General features: G+C 40.4%; 2 protein-coding genes across 2 annotated transcripts in view; one reads left to right on the top strand and one right to left on the bottom strand.

The window, feature by feature from the left end:
• LOC122416032 (uncharacterized) overlaps positions 1-18,548 on the top strand; it is a 150,218-nt gene that overhangs the window by 83,679 nt on the left and 47,991 nt on the right. The gene's annotated exons all lie outside the window — the stretch shown is intronic.
• LOC122416033 (uncharacterized) lies at positions 10,171-11,121 on the bottom strand. The gene is made up of 3 exons (XM_043428695.1): positions 10,717-11,121; positions 10,435-10,564; positions 10,171-10,366 (listed from the first exon to the last, which is right to left on the bottom strand). Exons 1-3 carry the CDS (start codon positions 10,790-10,792, stop codon positions 10,270-10,272), a joined length of 303 nt encoding a protein of 100 aa, XP_043284630.1. The 5' UTR covers positions 10,793-11,121; the 3' UTR covers positions 10,171-10,269.

Raw genomic sequence — 18,548 nt, forward strand, 5'->3', positions numbered from 1 at the left:
TTATGCCCCAAGTGATACGGCCTTCAATTTTTTTGCACTCTTCGGTTATGGATCGTAGTATTGCGAAGCATTCCTCTGGGGGTACCCAGTTCAGTTCGTCCTGGAGATGATCTCTTATTGATTGCTTTGCTCGCAATCTGTCAACTGAGAGTTGTTTATCACCGGTGAGTTGTTCTTGCATTGTGCCAGTTCGGTTTGTGCCAGCCTGTTTCGTGGCGTTGTTCCATTCCGTTGATGGGAGTCGTTGCCACCCACGCGCGGTCTCGGTTTTTGTTTTCCTTGGGAGTTCAGGAAAGTCTGTATTTCGTATTCGGAACTCGGGTGTATTTTGTTTTGGTTGTTGCTGTTGTTGTTGTTTTTGTGGTGTTGCTGGGGACGGGCGAGGCTTTATTTGCCTGCGGGCCTTATCCAGATGTTTTTGGAATATCGGGCATTTGGTGCTGGTTGCACCGTGTCCTGGTTGGTTGCAGTTTGTACAAACCTCTATAATACGTGGCATCTTGTCACCGCTCGGTGTTGTTTCCTCGGTGTCCGCGTCGATGGACTCGATCTCCTTGGTTGGCTGTACCTCCGTCATCGAGCAGTTCGACGTTACGTGGTCGAATTGCTTGCAGTGTTTACATTGCAGGATACTTGGTTGAGACGGGCGGTATTTTTCCACCTGCATCCACCTGCACCCCTATGGTTTGTCGTCCGTACTTGGTGTAAACACGGTCTGACGCGTTGAACACGGCAATGAATCCCATGTTTGATTTGAATTTTATTATTTTTAGAGGTTGTATGGACCAGCTTTCCTCTATGTCGCGGGCTAGTTGTTCTTCGCTCGACCAAGTTACCAGAGCTCGGACGAAAATTTTTGCTGTTTTCGGGGTGTCAGCGTTGTTGTGTGCTGACGATCCAGCAATATAAAATCCGACTGAAATGGCTTTTAGGTGTTGTGATATTTTTTCGGCATTCTCGCGCGACGTTGGGCAGATCTTGATCGAATTGGACGCATATTGGATGGTTCCTCGTTTTTTAGCGCTTTGAGTCGCGATGCGAGAAATGTTTCCGTCTCCATCGTGTTTGAATTTGATAATTATTGGCGCTGGTTTGGGACCAGCAGTTACCTTTTTTTGTTTTTTCCCGTCCGTGGAGCGTTCTTTGCCTCTGGTGGGTGTCCAGTCGGTGCACGATTCGGCGTCGCTGGTGCTGACATCTCGTGTCCTTTTGGGAGACTGCGATGGGTCGTGTTCGTTGGTGTCCATGGACATGTCGTTGTCATTTTGGGCAGAGGGGTTACCTACTTTACCGATTGTCGGGGTGGAAGGGTTGTCTTGGTCGTTGAGGCCCGCTGATCTCCCTCTACGTCGCCCTTTTTTCTGGGCGTTGGCTGCAACTGGCTTGGTGGGCCTCGGGTTTTCCAGAATTTTCTGCGTTGCGTTGTTTGGTGCACTTTTGATGTCTAGGGCCATTACTTCAGCAGCACCCACTCTCATTTCTCGATTACGTGGTTTTTTGCACTTGACACACACAGGGCCCAGGGGACGACCGTTCTGGGTTCTCGCGGATGTCAGCGTACTCTCAGCATTTTCTTCGCACTGTAGGCACGGATTTTCATCGTCCATTCTCCCCTGGGGGATCAAGGTGACCATCATTTGCCGTGATGGTGACTTTGTTATTTTCTGCAGCGTTTGTTCGCAGAGTAATGGTTGGGTATTGAGGAAATAATAACAATTCCTGGTTGGATCCGTTCTCGGTGTCCCGAGAGTCCGACATCCTGAGGAGTATCTCGGGAAGGGACCCGGGGTAACACTTAGAGAGGTTAAGCACGTATGTAGTATGGTAGCACTTTCTTATCTCACTGTATATAAACAGAGTCGGTTCGCTCGTACGCACACACACGACCGTCTCGGACGAGCTCCGACATCAAACCTGGTTTTCGATATCTAGGTATACTTCTTCATGGTTTTCTATGTCGAGGAATATTTATCCATGGTTTTCGATATCTAGGCATATTTCTCCATGGTTCTCGACGACCAGGTATGTTTCTCTGTGGTTTTCCATATCTAGGTATATTTCTCCATGGTTTTCGATGTCTGGGCATATTTCTCTATGGTTTTCGATGTCCAGGCATGTTGCTCCAAGGTTTTCGATGTCTAGGTCAACGGCTACATGGTTTTCCATGTCTCGGTATATTTCTCCATGGTGTTCGGTGTCTAGGTATATTTCTCCATGGTTTTTGATGTCACGGCACATTTCTCCGTGGTTTCCGATGTCTAGGTCGACGGATCCTTGATTTTCGATGTCTAGGCATATTTCTCCATGGTTTTCGATGTTCACGCATATTGCTCCATGGTTTTCAATATCTAGACATATTCTTCCATGGTTTTTGACGCTTCTGATTTTCGAAATTATGAAAATCTGACATCGGAATTGTGCTCAGCAGTCACAAAAACTCTCGAGAAATGATTTCAGGTTAATGGGATTGATTTTAAAAAAGTCCTTCAAGATCGTATATTTGACACTTTAAATTTTTGAAATTTTAAACATTCGACATCAGATTTCTACTCAGTGACCCCGGAAACTTTTCAGTAACAAGTTTCGGGCCAATTGCATGGTTGTTCAAGAAATCCTTCGAAATATCAGATTCATCACTTCGAGTTTTTGAAATTTAGAAAAGTCGGCGGCAGATTCGTGTTCAGCGACACCAAAAACCTCTGAATAACAAGTTTCAGGCCAGTCGGATCAATTTTTCAAAAAGTGGTTTGGAATATTAGATCCGCCATTTTGAATTTTCGAAATCTAGGAAATCTGATACTGGAATTGCGCTCAGCAGCCCTAAAAACCCCCGATCTCCATCAATTTATCGTATTCCATATTTAAATTGTATCGCTCATCATCGATAAATATATAATCATTTAACAACATTGTGGGCGAATTGACGAAGACCGATCCGGTCTTCATCGATTGACCAAAAACTTTTTATTTAATGGACAAATTTACGTCATTTGGCAAAACATTATCCATCAATTGGAAAATTTCCGTCAATTGGCAATACATCTTTCATTAGTTGCCAATAATTTCCATAATTAATCATTTCATTTCCCCAAATTTAAACTGTTCAATCAATTGAGAATCGAATAACGGTAACTTCCAAATTCTCAAGCATTTTGCAATACCCCCTGTCCAATTACTACTTTTTCAAGTAAATAATAATAGTGTTCTTCGTGATTCTAATTTTCGGACAAATTAATTTTCGGACAATGACATACAATTGAAAATTGTAATTCATCGATTATCAGTGCCAAGTACGCATTTAAATCTGGTTTACGATCGCCGGCATAAATTCCAACCAAAATCATGTACCGTTTACGCATGTGCAGAGAAAATTCATTAATCGTCAACAACACAGGCCACGCGATTTCACCCGATGATTTAGCTACCTGAAGACCATCTGTATTCAGCGTAAATGAATAATTGAATTCCGAATGTAAAAATTTCCCGGGTCGGCTCAACTTTTTGTACAATTTACTATCGTAGATATCTTCTATCGCGTTTAAACGTTTTTTCTTTCTATCGTAGCGATACCTCAGACGTTGTATTATATTCGGTACAGACAGTATTCTCTTCAATTGTCGAGTCAAGTTCAGATTTATGTAAAATGAAGTATTCTTCAAAGACTTGTTTGGGCCTGACAATCCGCAATAACACTCTATCGTAGGTCTTTTTTCTTTCCCTATTGTCTGCAGACAACGTTTGCAATATAGGTTTCTCGTTTGGAAATCTCGTTCCGGTCTTACCATACATTTCTGTAAACCTCTTCTCGTATTCGGTATTCTGTTTCCGTTCATTATAAATTTGATAATATCTAAAATCGTCAACAACGCTTCGATACCAAAATTTGAATCGCAATGCTGTCGCAATAATCATAGTCATCTCTCCACCTTATATTTGCTCGAGTTGTCAGTACCTCATGTTGAGGAATACGAAATGCTAGGTTCTTGCCGTCGCCGTCGTCGTCGTCGTCCCCACCACCGTCGCCGTTCTCGTCGCCACCGTCGCCGCCGCCGTCGTCCAATCCGGCTATTTCAATATTATTCCAGTTAATATTTTCTTCGTCGGTGGTGTCCGATAGATTCTCAATCCCTTCGATATCTGTAATATCAAGAGACTCGGTAGAGTCTCGGGACAAGTACATTGACAGCCCTGTCGTCTGCTGGCCCGAGCTCGCCGAGACTATCTTTTCTCTGAATAAAACGATTCGCGGTGGTGGGGGTAAAATTGGCATGTCATTTTGTTCAATTACGAAACTCCTGAGTCATCTGAGGCTTTGAAAATTGAACTGGAGATTAATTAATAAATTCCCTTTCGATTCCACCCACAATCAGCATGATCGGTGGCGTAATTGCTGAGAAAAAACTTTGCACAGGCTCAAGATTATGCAAAAGTTACCAACACATTCTAGAATTTATGCGTCTGTATTTACAACACAATCAAAGGCACTTTGATGCTCTCGAGTTTCTGATTGGTTGGATCTGACGACATCCATTTTTCAACGTTGTGATTGGTTGTTGAAATTAGTTGTTGATGATTGGAAATCTGACGTCAACTTCAGAACGTAGCACACGGCGCAGCACAGCTGGTAACAGCAGTCATAAATTCGATCGATATACATATAATAATATGTACAAACCATGTGTCAGTTTTTGATCGTATGAACAGAGTTTCGACATTACGAAGTGCGTGCGGGATCAATAAAAAAATAATTTTCGTCATCTAAAGAAGTGCATAATACTATTTATTTTGTTATTTGTGATATATTAAACCGGTATCAAAGCGGCCGCGTAAATGTAGTCTGTGATGTGTGTGTGAAAAAGAATATAAAAAATGCGCGATGCATATGTCAACGAAACTTTTCAAGATTTCATCATTTCGTTCGATTGGAAATAAGTGTTAACTGAAATAATCCTTCAATTAAACCAGAATACGAGAAATATTGTCCAGTGCGAATATATTGTCAGTGGCGTGATTATATATCATGTGTACATAGGTTATATATACGAATAAATAGAACAAAAATACACGCAACTATTAGAATGATATTAGAAACTTTAATTGAATAAATGTTTTCTAATTTATTTCTTGTGTCGTCATTATTTTTAAACATCCCCATATTTTGCTTGATATTCAGTTTGGCTCTGCCCTCTCTGATCCTTGTTTTCACCCCATCAGTTTGCAGCGGATCGATTCATATTATTAATTCGTTCCCTAATATGTGTCCTATGATTTTCTACTCCTTCATGATGATTGTGGTAACATGATTCGAGAGGTTTCTAACCATGATCTTGAATTACACATTTTGTAAATCAGATTTTCAAAAAAACATCTGGTCTTGGTATAGTGTGTAGTTATTCTTTTCCCATTAGGTCTGACGAGTGATAAATTTGGAAACTTTTACAGAAAGCCTATGGATGCTTTTTTTGCTGATGATATGAAAAGTCGTATCTTAGGAATGCGGTATGCAAACACAAATTTTGATAACAAAACTTATAGAATGACATGTATGTTGAGTATTTCCACTTTGCAAACTACAAATATGGAATTATTATAAAAAAAATTCATTCCGATAAGTCTACTGTTGCTCAGTTTTGGATGCGATCAAATATGATGCCTACCAACATCCCCAGAAACTTACAGAATTGCTGAATGCAATGTGCGCTATGTCATTTTAATGTAACATCATGACTTTTGACAACTTTTCATTACAATGCTGTAGATTCGGAACATTAAAATACTGCAAAAATCTGCAAACTATACAATTTAAATACTGTGCCATTCATTTTACATTTTGACTCTAACTGTAACATCTATATGAAGTAAAAAATTGATTATAAAAGTCTTCAGTTGCTCATTTATGGATAGATTTGAAATTGCTGTCTTCGAAGCTCATTGCGCAGATACATTGAACCGCAGCAGATACCTGCGAACTCTGAAATTTCTGTGGATAAATATATATGCGACGGATCACCCCTTATCTTTGATTATGGTAATATGTAATGGAACTTGGTTCTGCAAGTTTTTAAGTGTTAATTTTCAAATAGTATTGAAGTTTGTATGACTGATATACAGCGAATACTTCCAAACTTTGATATTTCTGTGTTGCAGCATGTGTGCCAATCATTCAAATCATTTCCTCCATCCGTATCATGTAATCTAGAAAATTCATCACAAAAGTCTTCCGCTTTTCTAAATACTTCAATTTTCCTTTTTCTACTCCATTGTGAGTTTTCGAATTTCTAAATTAATTTCTGAATTGTCCTGAAATGGTTTTCCTCCAAAACCAATGCAGGTACCTTAAACGTCTTTGAATTCTGTTGCTCTGTTGAATTAAGTTCGCTTAGTTTTTTTTGCTGCTTTGAGTTCTGGCATAATAAATGTTAGAAGTTTTCGGGTACTTTTTTTCAGCAACTATCAAACTGTGGATAATTGGACCTCAGCGGCCACTTACAAACTTTGGAAATATATTTCATTGGGGGCACGTTTTGGATGAAATGAAATCTCTAGATTCAGAATGCAAAAGCGACATTTAAAGTGGGCAAATCTGTTGGATTTTTCGTGTTATGAATTTGATCTATCTTTCATTTGAATTTTGAAGAACAGGGATAAATAAAATCTGTTCTATTAAGGAAATCTTTACATCAGTTCTTTCTTGGTATGAAGACTTGGAAAAAATCGCCAAAGGCCAAGGACAGACAGGTGACGAAATATTTCCAGTACAATTTTGACGAAAAATAGATCTTTTGTCGCGGAAGCCAACGTTATAAGCCGAAAATCATATCTCGGCCCCCAACTCGCTTTCTACCATTCTCTTGGGTTCCCAATAAGCATAGCATATTAGAGTAGAAGAAAAAAAATAGCCCAACTCCATGGACAGACCTGTGACAGAATATTTTCTGTACAATGTTGACGAGAAATTTGTTGTTTTTCGTGGAAACCAACGTTATAAGCCGAAAATCATATCTCGGCCCACAACACACTTTTCTCCATGCTCTTGGGTTCCGAATAGACGAAACATATTAGAGTACAAGAAAACAAATCGCCAAAGTCCAAAGACAGACCTGTGACGAAATATTTCCAGTACAATTTTGACGAAAAATAGATCTTACTTCGTGGCAACCAACGTTATAAGCCGAAAATCATATTATGGCCCACAACACGTATTTCTTTATGCTCTTGGAATCCCAATAGACAAAACATATTAGAAGACAAGGAGAAAAATCACCAAAGTCCAAGACCAAACCAGTGCCGAAATATTTTCAGTACAATTTTGAAGAAAAATTGGTCTTTTACGTGGAAACCAACATAATAAACCGAAATTCATTTCTCGGGCCTCATCCCGGATTCCTCCATGCTGTTGAGTTCCTAATAGGCATAACATATTAGAGTATAAGGAAAAAAATCGCCAAAGTTCAAGGGCAGACTTGTGACGAAATATTTTCACTACAATTTTTACGAAAAATTGGTTTTTTATGGTGCAAACCAACTTTATAAGCCGAACATCATACACAGGGAAAATAAGATTAGGAAAAGTACATTGATGGTCCCTTATTTGCTGATAATTTCATGAAAAAGATTATCCCATAAAAAATGTTCGTATGAGAATGGAATCTATAAAAATGTACTAAGCAAATAATTCATAGAAATTTATACTAAAATCCTATAACCGTCATAACATAAATGAGGAACTTTTGAGAAAAAAGGCGTGATATCAAACCATAAACTTCCCCTAGGGAAAAAAAGGTTGGGACAAGTACATTGATGGTCTCTTGTTTCTGGATGACATAGAAAAAAGATTTAGAACCAGGAAAAAAATTCTATAGAAACAATAAACGAAAAATTGAAAAGTTCCAAAAAATTCAACAAAAATAAAAAACAATCGAAAAAATTCTGTAAAGAAAAATAAAAAATTTTCAAAAAAATTCATAAATATTGGACAAATTGAAAAATAAACTATCCAAGTTACATGCAGTATAAAAATGTATGATATCAATTGTTGGCCAAGTTTTTATTGATAATTTGAAATATTTATCGAACAAATCGGAAACTTTAATTGAAATTCATGATAATTATTTTCAAGAAAAAAGTTAATGAAAAAAAGTCATAACGGAAGTTACGTGCAGTACTAAAATGAATTATATCAATTCGAGGTCAAGTATTTATCAGTTATTCGAAATATAATCTCCGGCGACAAATGAGCGTTGAGAATCCTTGTCGGGCTCACAACGTTTTATCAAAATTACTAAAAAATTAATGGAAATAAATTCATTCAAAATTCACATGAAAGTCATTCGTTACTTCAAAAAGGTACACACTTTAAAGAATCGATTCCCCTCCGACTTTCAGGATCCCCTGGTATTATTCACAACATTCAACTTCGATTGGATCGGTACAAATTATGTTCAAATATGTCTTAAACGTACTTGTCCGGCCCATCACTTTTTATTCAAATTGCTCATTCGAAAACAAATCAGGGCTGTTCTATAATGACAAATATAATAAAATGGATAGAAATAAAAATAATATCTCCAAGTAATTTGAACTTGATTGTTCGCAAGTTCGTATAGCAATATCCACTTATTCTCATTTTCTTCAGTGAACACATACCATTCGGTAAGAACCAATGAAAATGAGAAATAATCAGGCGCATTACTAGAAATTTTCGAACCTACTCAGCCATGCAATGTTTTTTTTTCTATAGTCACGTACACATTTTGATAAATATCACTAGTCGAGTACGACACGTGGATTCCTGGAATTTGAAGAAGAATGATTTTGTTGTGAATCTTGACTCCATATAATATAAATAGATTAATCAACTTCATCTTTCATTTTCGTTTCATTTTGACAAGAGCAATTCGAAGGAAAATTATTTTCTCGGGAAATACTGTTCCTTAATATTAACACATGCATTAACTTCGTTTTTGATTTGTATTCGAATGAGCAATTTGAATAAAAAGTGATGGGCCGGACAAGTACGTTTAAGACGTATTTGAACATAATTTGTACCGATCCAATCGAAGTTGAATGTTGTGAATAATACCAGGGGATCCTGAAAGTCGGAGGGGAATCGATTCTTTAAAGTGTGTACCTTTTTGAAGTAACGAATGACTTTCATGTGAATTTTGAATGATTTTATTTCCATTAATTTTTTAGTAATTTTGATAAAACGTTGTGAGCCCGACAAGGATTCTCAACGCTCATTTGTCGCCGGAGATTATATTTCGAATAACTGATAAATACTTGACCTCGAATTGATATAATTCATTTTAGTACTGCACGTAACTTCCGTTATGACTTTTTTTCATTAACTTTTTTCTTGAAAATAATTATCATGAATTTCAATTAAAGTTTCCGATTTGTTCGATAAATATTTCAAATTATCAATAAAAACTTGGCCAACAATTGATATCATACATTTTTATACTGCATGTAACTTGGATAGTTTATTTTTCAATTTGTAAAATATTTATGAATTTTTTTGAAAATTTTTTATTTTTCTTTACATAATATATTTGTAATCATTAATTCGATCGCAGTTTTTAGTTCCATCGAATAACAAAGCTTGTTATATATCTTTATCTCTTCACGGATATATCTACTTTTCTTTCGAGTCGACTTTCAAATTGCCTTTCAAATACTAGTGTTGGAGAATGCTGGAAAGGGTTTTCGGCGAATTGCCTCTCGGATGATTAACGTTAGGAAAATTACTGAAGGTTTCGTTTCTTAGATAGTTAATGTCGTTCGATGCGAATCAATAATTAGGAACAAGATATTGCATTTCGACGACTGAGCGTCGCATACATAAATCATTGTTTGTCTTATAACACGCCGAAACGTTTCACGGAGATGTTCGTATACTCTAACATTCGCGAAACGGTTACTCACGGTCGAGTCTAGTGCGTCCACGTCCTGTGAATCGTACGCTCTGATTCAGTATGGCTATACCGACGTGGGCGCGGACCCGACGTCACGGTCACCTTGACTTTTACCATCACGCGGTCCTCGCCCCGCGCTCACTCTCGCATTTCAACGTATTTTTTTATGTTCAATCACAACGTCCCCCCTCAATTTACCGTTGTTATGGTTTTGAAAACGTCAATTTAGTTCTCTTTCGTTACTTGCCTCGAGATCGATTGTATCCGTCGTCTCGTTCGATATTTGAGTTTTCAGCGTCAATTAATTCGTCGTCGTTGCGAGAACCACGATTAAATCCAGAAGACAATTCATCTAATTGGAATAAAGACTCGTTCTCGTTTGATTCCTCGTTGTCAAAAGGGAAGATAGACCTCCTCGTTCGCACTTGATTTTTCTCAGTTTCCTATGACTGATTCGAAATAACATTATTTATAATTTATAATCAAACAGTCATATGCTTCTTATTATTTTCCTTACCATCGTTCTTCGATCCCTTGTAATTTCGGGTCGTTTGGATTTCTTCCTTCAACATCCATGCATAATGATTGAGATGTCTCCATTTCATTCCCATCGCTGATGTTATGTACATCGTCATTCGGTCCATCGTCTATATAATTTTGTCAATAATTACTTTAATCGCCTTAACCAATAGTTTTTTCATGTCGGAACCTCATCGTTTCGCACTCTATTAACAGTTCTTGCCATTTCAGTTACGATGATATTCTTATAATTACGCTATGCCATTTGTTCACTGCTTACCTCGAGATTCACTGCATTTGTCAGTTTCTTCGACGTTCCAGTTGTCTTCGTTCATCCTTTGCGATCCATGGCTCATTTCGAACGATGTTTCCCTCTCATTTGACTTTCTCCTTTGATAGCTCGTTGTTGGCTCCTCATTATTTTCATCGACTTACGACTGTTTTGTTATACAAATTTTTTAATCTCATTTACGTGTGTAGCTATCCACTTCAATTTTCCATTAAGAAACGCAGCTGCGAATCATACTTGTATAACCTCTCTTTATTACGTTCTGTTTTTCAATATGAATCTTGTTTTCTTTATCTTTCTTACCGACTTGTATGTAAATCGTGGCATTTCATTGGCGTTTGGACATCTTCCATAACATTCTATGAATTTTTTCTCGTAATCCTTCATCTTTCTCTTATCAAGAGACTCGGTAGAGTCTCGGGACAAGTACATTGACAGCCCTGTCGTCTGCTGGCCCGAGGCTCTCGCCGAGACTATACTTTCTCTAAATAAAACGATTCGCGGTGGTGGGGGTAAAATTGGCATGTGATTTTCTTTAATTGCGAAGCTCATGAGTTATGTACGGCTTTGAAAATTGAACTTTAAGCTAATTAAGAAGTTCTCTGTCGAATGAGCCCAAAATCAGCATTCTCGGTGGCGTATTTGCTGAGAAAAAACTTTGCACGGGCTCAAGATTATGCAAAAGTTACTGACACATCACGAGTTCGACGTATACGTATACGCGTTTTGACGTAGTTAGTGGTAGTAGAATTGTGCCTCTACGCATTCTGATTGGCTCAACGATGTCGGCTCCTCCAGCTGCTAGGCCGACCGCGGGTGGGGCTCAAAAGTTAGAAGGCCTAAAATAGCGAACAGGCATTCTGTATATCTATATATGCGTTATACAGAATGCCTGTTCGCCATTTTAGGCCTTCTAACTTTTGAGTCTTATCCCGACCGCGCTCAGACTCCGTGAATATTATATATATATATAAACCATGTGTCAGTTTTCGATCATCGTATATAAACAAACGGAGTTTTGACATTATGGAATGCGTGTGGGATAAATAAAGAAAACTTTCGTCATCTAACGAAGTGCATAGTACTAAACCCTGTGAAATGTTAAACTAAACCGGTATAAAAGCAGTCGCGTAAATGTAGTCTGTGATCTGTGTGTGCAAATAAAAAATATAAAAAATGCGCGATGCATATGTCAACGAAACTTTTCAAGATTGCCTGGATAATTGTCCTCTGCGTCTCGTCTTCCAGCTCTAGCCATTCGAAATATTTCTGCTCCACTTGGGTTTGTTTTGATTTTTTGACTTTTTTGTAGGGCGGCCGGTTCTTGTTGGGTGGCTCTTGTTTTCCGTATGGCCGTGGCGTAATTATTCTGATGCCTTCGGTGTATTCACCGTCGTCCCACTCGAAAACTTGCGTCTCCTGGTTTCTGGTTGTCGTCATCGTGCAACTTTTCGATTTGTACTGATGGGTGATTGCTAGAGATTAGGCTCTGTCCTTATTATCCTGGGATTGTCCCTTCTTCTTCCTTTTCTCCCACTCTTTGGTGTTGTTTTGATTCTTCGTTTCTGTCTCGATCCTCGCCCGCCTGCTGTGTCGTGGTTTAGCGTTGATTGTGATCGTTCTTAGTCTTCTCGTTTCTTTTTTTTTTTTTCTTTTACTGATAGTACGGACGTAGGTCTTGAGCATGGAATAATCCTCTTTCCTTTTCGTTGCCTATGTGTTTCAGTATATACGATGTGTTGCTGATTTTTCGTTTTATCTCGTATGGGCCTTCGTAGAGGGGCAGGAATTTGGCAATTGTTTTTGTGGCAGGGTTTGAGACGTTCAACGCTTTTACTAGCACTTTATTACCAATTTGAAATTCCGTTATTCGGTGTTGGCTATTGAATTTGCTCGATTGCTTCTGCCGTTTGCTCTGCATGCTCTTTCTTGCCATCATTATTAGTGTCTCGTGGGTGTTAGTTTGCTCTTGGGGTTTGTTTAGGAGATTTTTCCAAGGTCTCTCTGGCTTGTTTGCAAAGTGGAGTTCCCAGGGGATTTGTCCGGTTGTTTCGTGGTGTGTTTCGTTGATGCATGCCTCGATTGTCTTGGTCCATTCGATCCACTGATGGTGCTGCTGTTTTAAGAACGTTCTGAAGAAGCGTGATAGTTCTCGATTGGTTCGCTCCACGGGGTTTGCTTGTGGGTGGCGTATTGCTGTCATGATTTTTTGTATTCCATTGGTTTGCAACGTTTCTTCCCATATTTTTGACGTGAACTGCGTTCCTTGGTCGGACAATATCGCCTTCGGTTTTCCGTATTTTGGGATGTAGTCTTCAAGTAGGCATTTCAATGTGGCGCTGGTGGTTGCTTTCCGTAGTGCATATAATACCGTTAGTTTGGAGAAAACGTCGATCATCACGAGCAGATATTTTTTTCCTTGTTTTGCTGTCGGCAGTGGTCCGTAGTAATCCAAAGATAATAGTTCGTTTGAATTTTGTGGCAGTATGTTTTTCATTTCTGCAAATATGCCTGGTGTGTATATTTTTGTTTTTTGGCACGTTTCGCACTTCTGCAGTGTCTTTCGAGTGAGCCTGTACAGGTGCGGGCATGTGAAGTCTTCTTTCAGGATAAGGTAGCATTTTCGCGGTCCCGCGTGTCCGTAGACTTCGTGGCATTCTTGGATGAATCTTGGTGCATTTTCCACCGGGATTAGGGCTTGGTATTGTTTGTTGTTTATTTTGTAGAGTATTTCCTGTTCGAGGTGGTATCCGGCCCGTACGTTTCCATTCTTGCATTTACTCTTTATGCTTCCTATAAATTTATCTTCATTTTGGAGTATGTGCAATTGCCGGAGCAGTTCCTCAACTTCGGGGGATAATGTCTGTGCGAGTTTCGCGATGACTACGTTTTTGTCTCGTTTTATTTCTCCTTGTCGGCTTAGCAGGTCCGCCACGGTATTCTTCTTTCCTTCGCAGTGTTCAATATGTAGATGGTAATCCTGGATGGCGAGGGACCACCTCGTTATTCGAGCGTGCGATAGTTTGCACTCTCGGAGGAACGTTAGGGCAGCATGATCGGTGATGACATGTATTTCCGCTCCAAGTAAGTAGGATCGGAATTTTTGCAGAGCCCATATTATTGCGAGTAGTTCCTTTTCCGTGGTTCCGTACCCCACTTCAGCGCCCTTCAATGTCCGGCTCGCAAACTGGAGTACCTGGTGCTCTCCTTCTAGGTTTTTCTGGAAGAGTACCGTGCCTAGTGCGTAGTCACTCGCGTCTGTTTGTAAAAAGAATGGTTTCTGGTGGTCTGGGTAACCGAGGACTACGGAATCAATGAATTTAGATTTAACGTTGTCGAAGGCTTGGGCTTCAGTCTCGTTCCATCTCCAGGATTGATTCTTGCGTGTTAGTTCGAGTAGTGGTATCGTAGCTTCGCTGTGCTCTTTTGTAAACTTTGTGTAATAATTAATGAGTCCGAGGAAACCACGGAGCTGCTTGATATTTTTTGGTGCTGGGAAATTGTGGATGGCGGCGATTTTTTCAGGGTCTGGATGAATTCCTTCAGACGTGAGCACGTGACCTAAGAACTTGATTCTTTTCCGAAAGAATGCTGATTTCTCCAGGCTTATGGTTAGACCGTGCTCTTCTAGCCTGTTAAATATTTCCTTCAGGTGTTTTACGTGGTCTTCAAACGTTTTTGACATGCAGAGCAAGTCATCTACGAAGTTGATCGTGTGTGTGAGACCTTGGAGTACTGGCCTTAACCCTCTGACCAGGCTTGCCGTACTCGTCTTTAAGCCAAATGGAGTTACGCGAAATTCGTAACTATGTCCTCTGTGCGTGAAGGCGGTGTATTTTCTTGATTCTTTTGTTAGTGGCACTTGCCAGAAGCTTGATCGCAGGTCGAGTGAGGACATGTAGCGCGTGCTTGTGCATTCCTGGAATAGTGATTCGATTGTTTCCATTTTTTCATGATCTGGTTGTAGGATTGCATTGACTTTCCGAGCGTCTAGACATAACCTCACCGAGCCGTCTTTCTTGGCTACTACCACCATGGGGTTGTTGTACGGGCTTTTCGACGCTTGAATTATTCCTTGGTCTAGCATTTTTTCGATCTCTTTATCTACTTCTTCGCGATATGCCAGTGGTATCGCATAGTTCGCGGCTTTGAATGGGACATGCGGGATGGTGAGCAATTCGTGTCTGTAGGTTTTCAGTAGACCTGGTGTCTTGCGAAATACAACTCTATGTTGGTGTAGGAGTTTCTTGAATTCTTTCTCTTGTTCATCGTTCTCCCACTCCGTTTGTTTTAATTTGTCTTCGATCTCTTGGTTCGATATTTCACTTGTTATCTCCTTGACCATCTTTATGCTTTTTTGCTTGTTGATTTTCCATTCCTCTTCATCTTCTTGATTGAACTTCATGCTGTAGGTTTTCTCGGGTTCGTCGGGTGCCTTGAAGATGAGTTCTTGAGCTTCGAGGTCTATTTTTGATCGGATTTTTTCCAAAAAGTCTATTCCAATGATGCAGTCGCTTGTTAGTTTTGGCACTATTATGATCGTAGCTGCTTCGATGACTCTTTTTAGGTTAATCTTTGCAAATACTTGTTTAGTGACTTTTACTGGTTTGCCTTTTGTTGCTCCTGTGACCGTTACCCCGGTGAGTGGGAGCGTGGGACATTTTCTTAATGGTTCACACATTTCTTGGTAGAGTTGTTCAGAGATTGCGTTGACTTCGCTCCCCGTATCTATCAGAGCAGTTATCCTTCTTCCTTCAATCTCGATCGTTATCGTTGGGCATTTGGGTTTTCTTTTCTTTTGAGGTAATTCTTCTGTTTCTTTGAGCAAAAATTCTCGGGTGTCCTCCCCGAAACCTAGCGTCACCTCCTTTAGTTGGTGGTTTCTGGAGGTGACGGCTCTTCGTTTTCCGCCTGGTTTTCAGTCGTATTCTCTTTTTCTGGTTGGTCATCACTTTCTTCTTCCGTCGTTATGGTGCGTATCTTTGTTTGATTATCTCGCTCTTTGCGAGTATTTCTATTGTCCCATGTACGGTGTTCGTTCGGGAGCCGAGTCGTGGGATTCTTTCCTGGTTGATCGTATGGGTGCTGTGTTTTTGTTTTGTCCTGTGGGGCTGCTGCGTATGTCTTCTGTTCTACTCTCCTTCGTTGACAATTCAGAGGTCCCATTTGATCGAATGCTGCGAGTAGGTCTAAGAAGTCTGACGTGCGGTTTATCTGCCTGCTGACTACTGCACTTCTAATATCCTCGGAGAAATGTCTTGATAGTTTTTTAGTTATTTCCTGTTCCGACCACGGGGGCCGTATTTCACGTGCTATCCCAAGGGCGTTAAGGGCGTAGGCTAGCCGTTTTTGCTTCCCTTCGGGGTTATGCCACCCGAATTCCAATTTTTCCTTCGCCGAGAATTGGATGTCGTCATTCCAGAATCTTTTTATGAATTGTTCTTCAAAGTTCAGCCAGTGAGTGCACTCGTAGGCTGCTAGTTTCCACCAATCCGCTGCTATTCCAGTTAAGCTTTGAGTTACTATTATGTTGAAGTCGTAGCGTGGTCCTAGAGCATTTTTGTATTGTTTTAGGTCCTCCAAGAATCGGATCGGGCGCTCGTACGCGTTTCCGCTGTACGTGGGTGAGATGAGTTTGGGTGCTCCACATGCCGTTAGGTCGGGATTTCGTTGTGGTCGACCCTGATTGTTGTTCTCGCTTCGTCTTTCGTCGCCCTGCAGTTCCGTTGGAATTTCTTCACCGTGTGTTCTTGTGGTTGGTGAGGGCGTTGCGCGATAGGACCCATTGTAGCTGTCTTGCCTCCCTGTCGTCATGTTCGATAGCTGTCCCTTCAGCGCGTTTATAGATTCGTGTAGGTATTTTTCTATGTTTTCCAGGCGGCGTGTCATTGTGTGATGCAGATTCGTTATACGAAATGTCGTTTGCCCGCTGGTCGGAATTCCGCTGGTCTTGCAGTTGCTCCAGTATGGTTGTGACGGAGTTTGATCGGTCCCGGGTGTTCGTATTGGTGGCTATTTCCTCCTGGTCGTTATTGCGTTCTCCATCGTTGTGTGTGGATGCTAACATCTGATTTCCTTGGAAGTGGTTTGCGGTGTTGCAGAAGGGTGCGCTTGGTGAGTCATATCCGATCGATGAGGCTTGCGGGAAGATATTCGCGGTTCCGCTTGTGTTTTCTCTATTTCCGTTGCTGTAATCTGACGCCATTTTGAAGAAATGTCGTGCCGATTTTTTGTCTCTGCGTTTCCCCAGTTTAACTAACAGAGTCCCTGTTCGGGCGCCAATGAAACGATTTTTGTAACTCGTGCGAGTGGGGGGGGAATTCGGGTACTGGACTCTGTTTGCTGAAAAACTGCTGATTTTATTATTCTTCCTTTTTTTTTTTTTTTATAATGCCTCAGATGCACTAGTGGAGTGTTACCTCACGCTAGGCCGTTTCATCACCGGCTGACTCTACTGAAAAATTTAATTATGAGTTCTTTTTTTTTTTTTTTTTTAATTTTATTTCAATTTGAATGCTTCGAAACAAGGGAGATTTATGAGGGGAGTCGGACATCGCCGGTCCGGGCGGCCAAAAAACGTTCTCCGGCCTGTATGACCACAGTACGCTAAATAACTGAATGAGTTTTTACTTTGTTTGGTTAGTTTTCTAGTGCCGAGGTCAAGTTTCCTCGAAGAGTATCGCTACTCCCCCAGTACTGCTCTCCTCTAGGCGATCTTATCCTAGGTTATGTCGTTATAACCTTAGTCTTGCGCTGGGCGCTATGCCAGTACGAGAGTTTGGTTGTAACGACGAGTTGCATCAGTTTGAAGGAGCCGGGCGTGCTCAGGAGACAGTACATACAAGGCTGGGATAGGGCAGTGTTTCGGCAACCGTGCGATACGATCACGTTACACTTTCTTCTTAGGATGCTCCTTGAGGCGCTAGACGCAATGCTAGTACTTCAATCGGCCGTTCTAATAGGATGGACAATGCTCGGCGATCGTGCAATACGGTCACCTCACACTTGGGTGTTCTAGGGAGTCCTTTATGCTAAGCGTCAGGCGCAATGCTGATACTCGGCCGGAGGCTGTGGGAGAACTGGATCGTTCGGTAGTATATCAAGGAATAATCAATCTGGCCGTTTCGCCGGCCTTATATACCCGCTCGCGCCTGGGTATTTGGTAGGGAATTCTGGTTTGAGCCGGTTACACTGCTCACGTACCTGGCTCTGCTAGGTGCGTGTTCGTGCGCATTGGTGTTCGGCCTCTGGGGTGTGTGTACGCGTCGGGCGCCGACTTCGTGACTTGAGTGTCTGGGTGTATGAGTGTATGAGCGTGTACGTGTGTGTGTGTGTAGAGGACTCTGTTCCGTTACACTGTATCTACTTTTTAAAGTGTCAAAAGAATCAAATAACAAATAAAAAATAAAAAACCGAAAAATCGGTCTTGAAATCATTTTGGAAACCGATGCCTCATTCTTCTTATTAGATTCGAATAGCTAAATCAACTGAAAAAAATTCCATCTAACTTACGTGCGGCATTAAAATTTATTAGATTAATTCGAGGCCAAGTATTTTCTAATGAATTGAAAAAAGTTACCACTTGAATTACGTGCAGCATTAAAATTTATGATATCAATCGGTGGACAAGTATTTTATTAGTAACTCCAAATTTTCACATTATTAAATTCTTCTAAGAAGCTTTTAAATGCAAAAAAATCACATGAAAGCTAGTCATATGTTACTCTATGGTGGCAGAGACTTATAAGAAAATCAATTCTTTTCAGACTTTCAGGATCCTCTGGTATTATTCACAAAATTCGACGTCGATTGGATCGATACAA

This window comes from Venturia canescens, chromosome 9 (assembly GCF_019457755.1).
Source record: "Venturia canescens isolate UGA chromosome 9, ASM1945775v1, whole genome shotgun sequence".
Classification (NCBI taxonomy): Eukaryota; Metazoa; Arthropoda; class Insecta; order Hymenoptera; family Ichneumonidae; genus Venturia; species Venturia canescens.

Excerpts from the sequence above, each read along its gene's own strand:
- LOC122416033 (XM_043428695.1), bottom strand. The coding sequence starts at position 10,792 with ATGAGCCATGGATCGCAAAGGATGAACGAAGACAACTGGAACGTCGAA. Across the intron at positions 10,565-10,716 it reads CAAATGCAGTGAATCTCGAG|ACGATGGACCGAATGACGAT; the intron begins GTAAGCAGTGAA and ends AAAATTATATAG. Across the intron at positions 10,367-10,434 it reads CAAGGGATCGAAGAACGATG|TCATAGGAAACTGAGAAAAA; the intron begins GTAAGGAAAATA and ends ATTTCGAATCAG.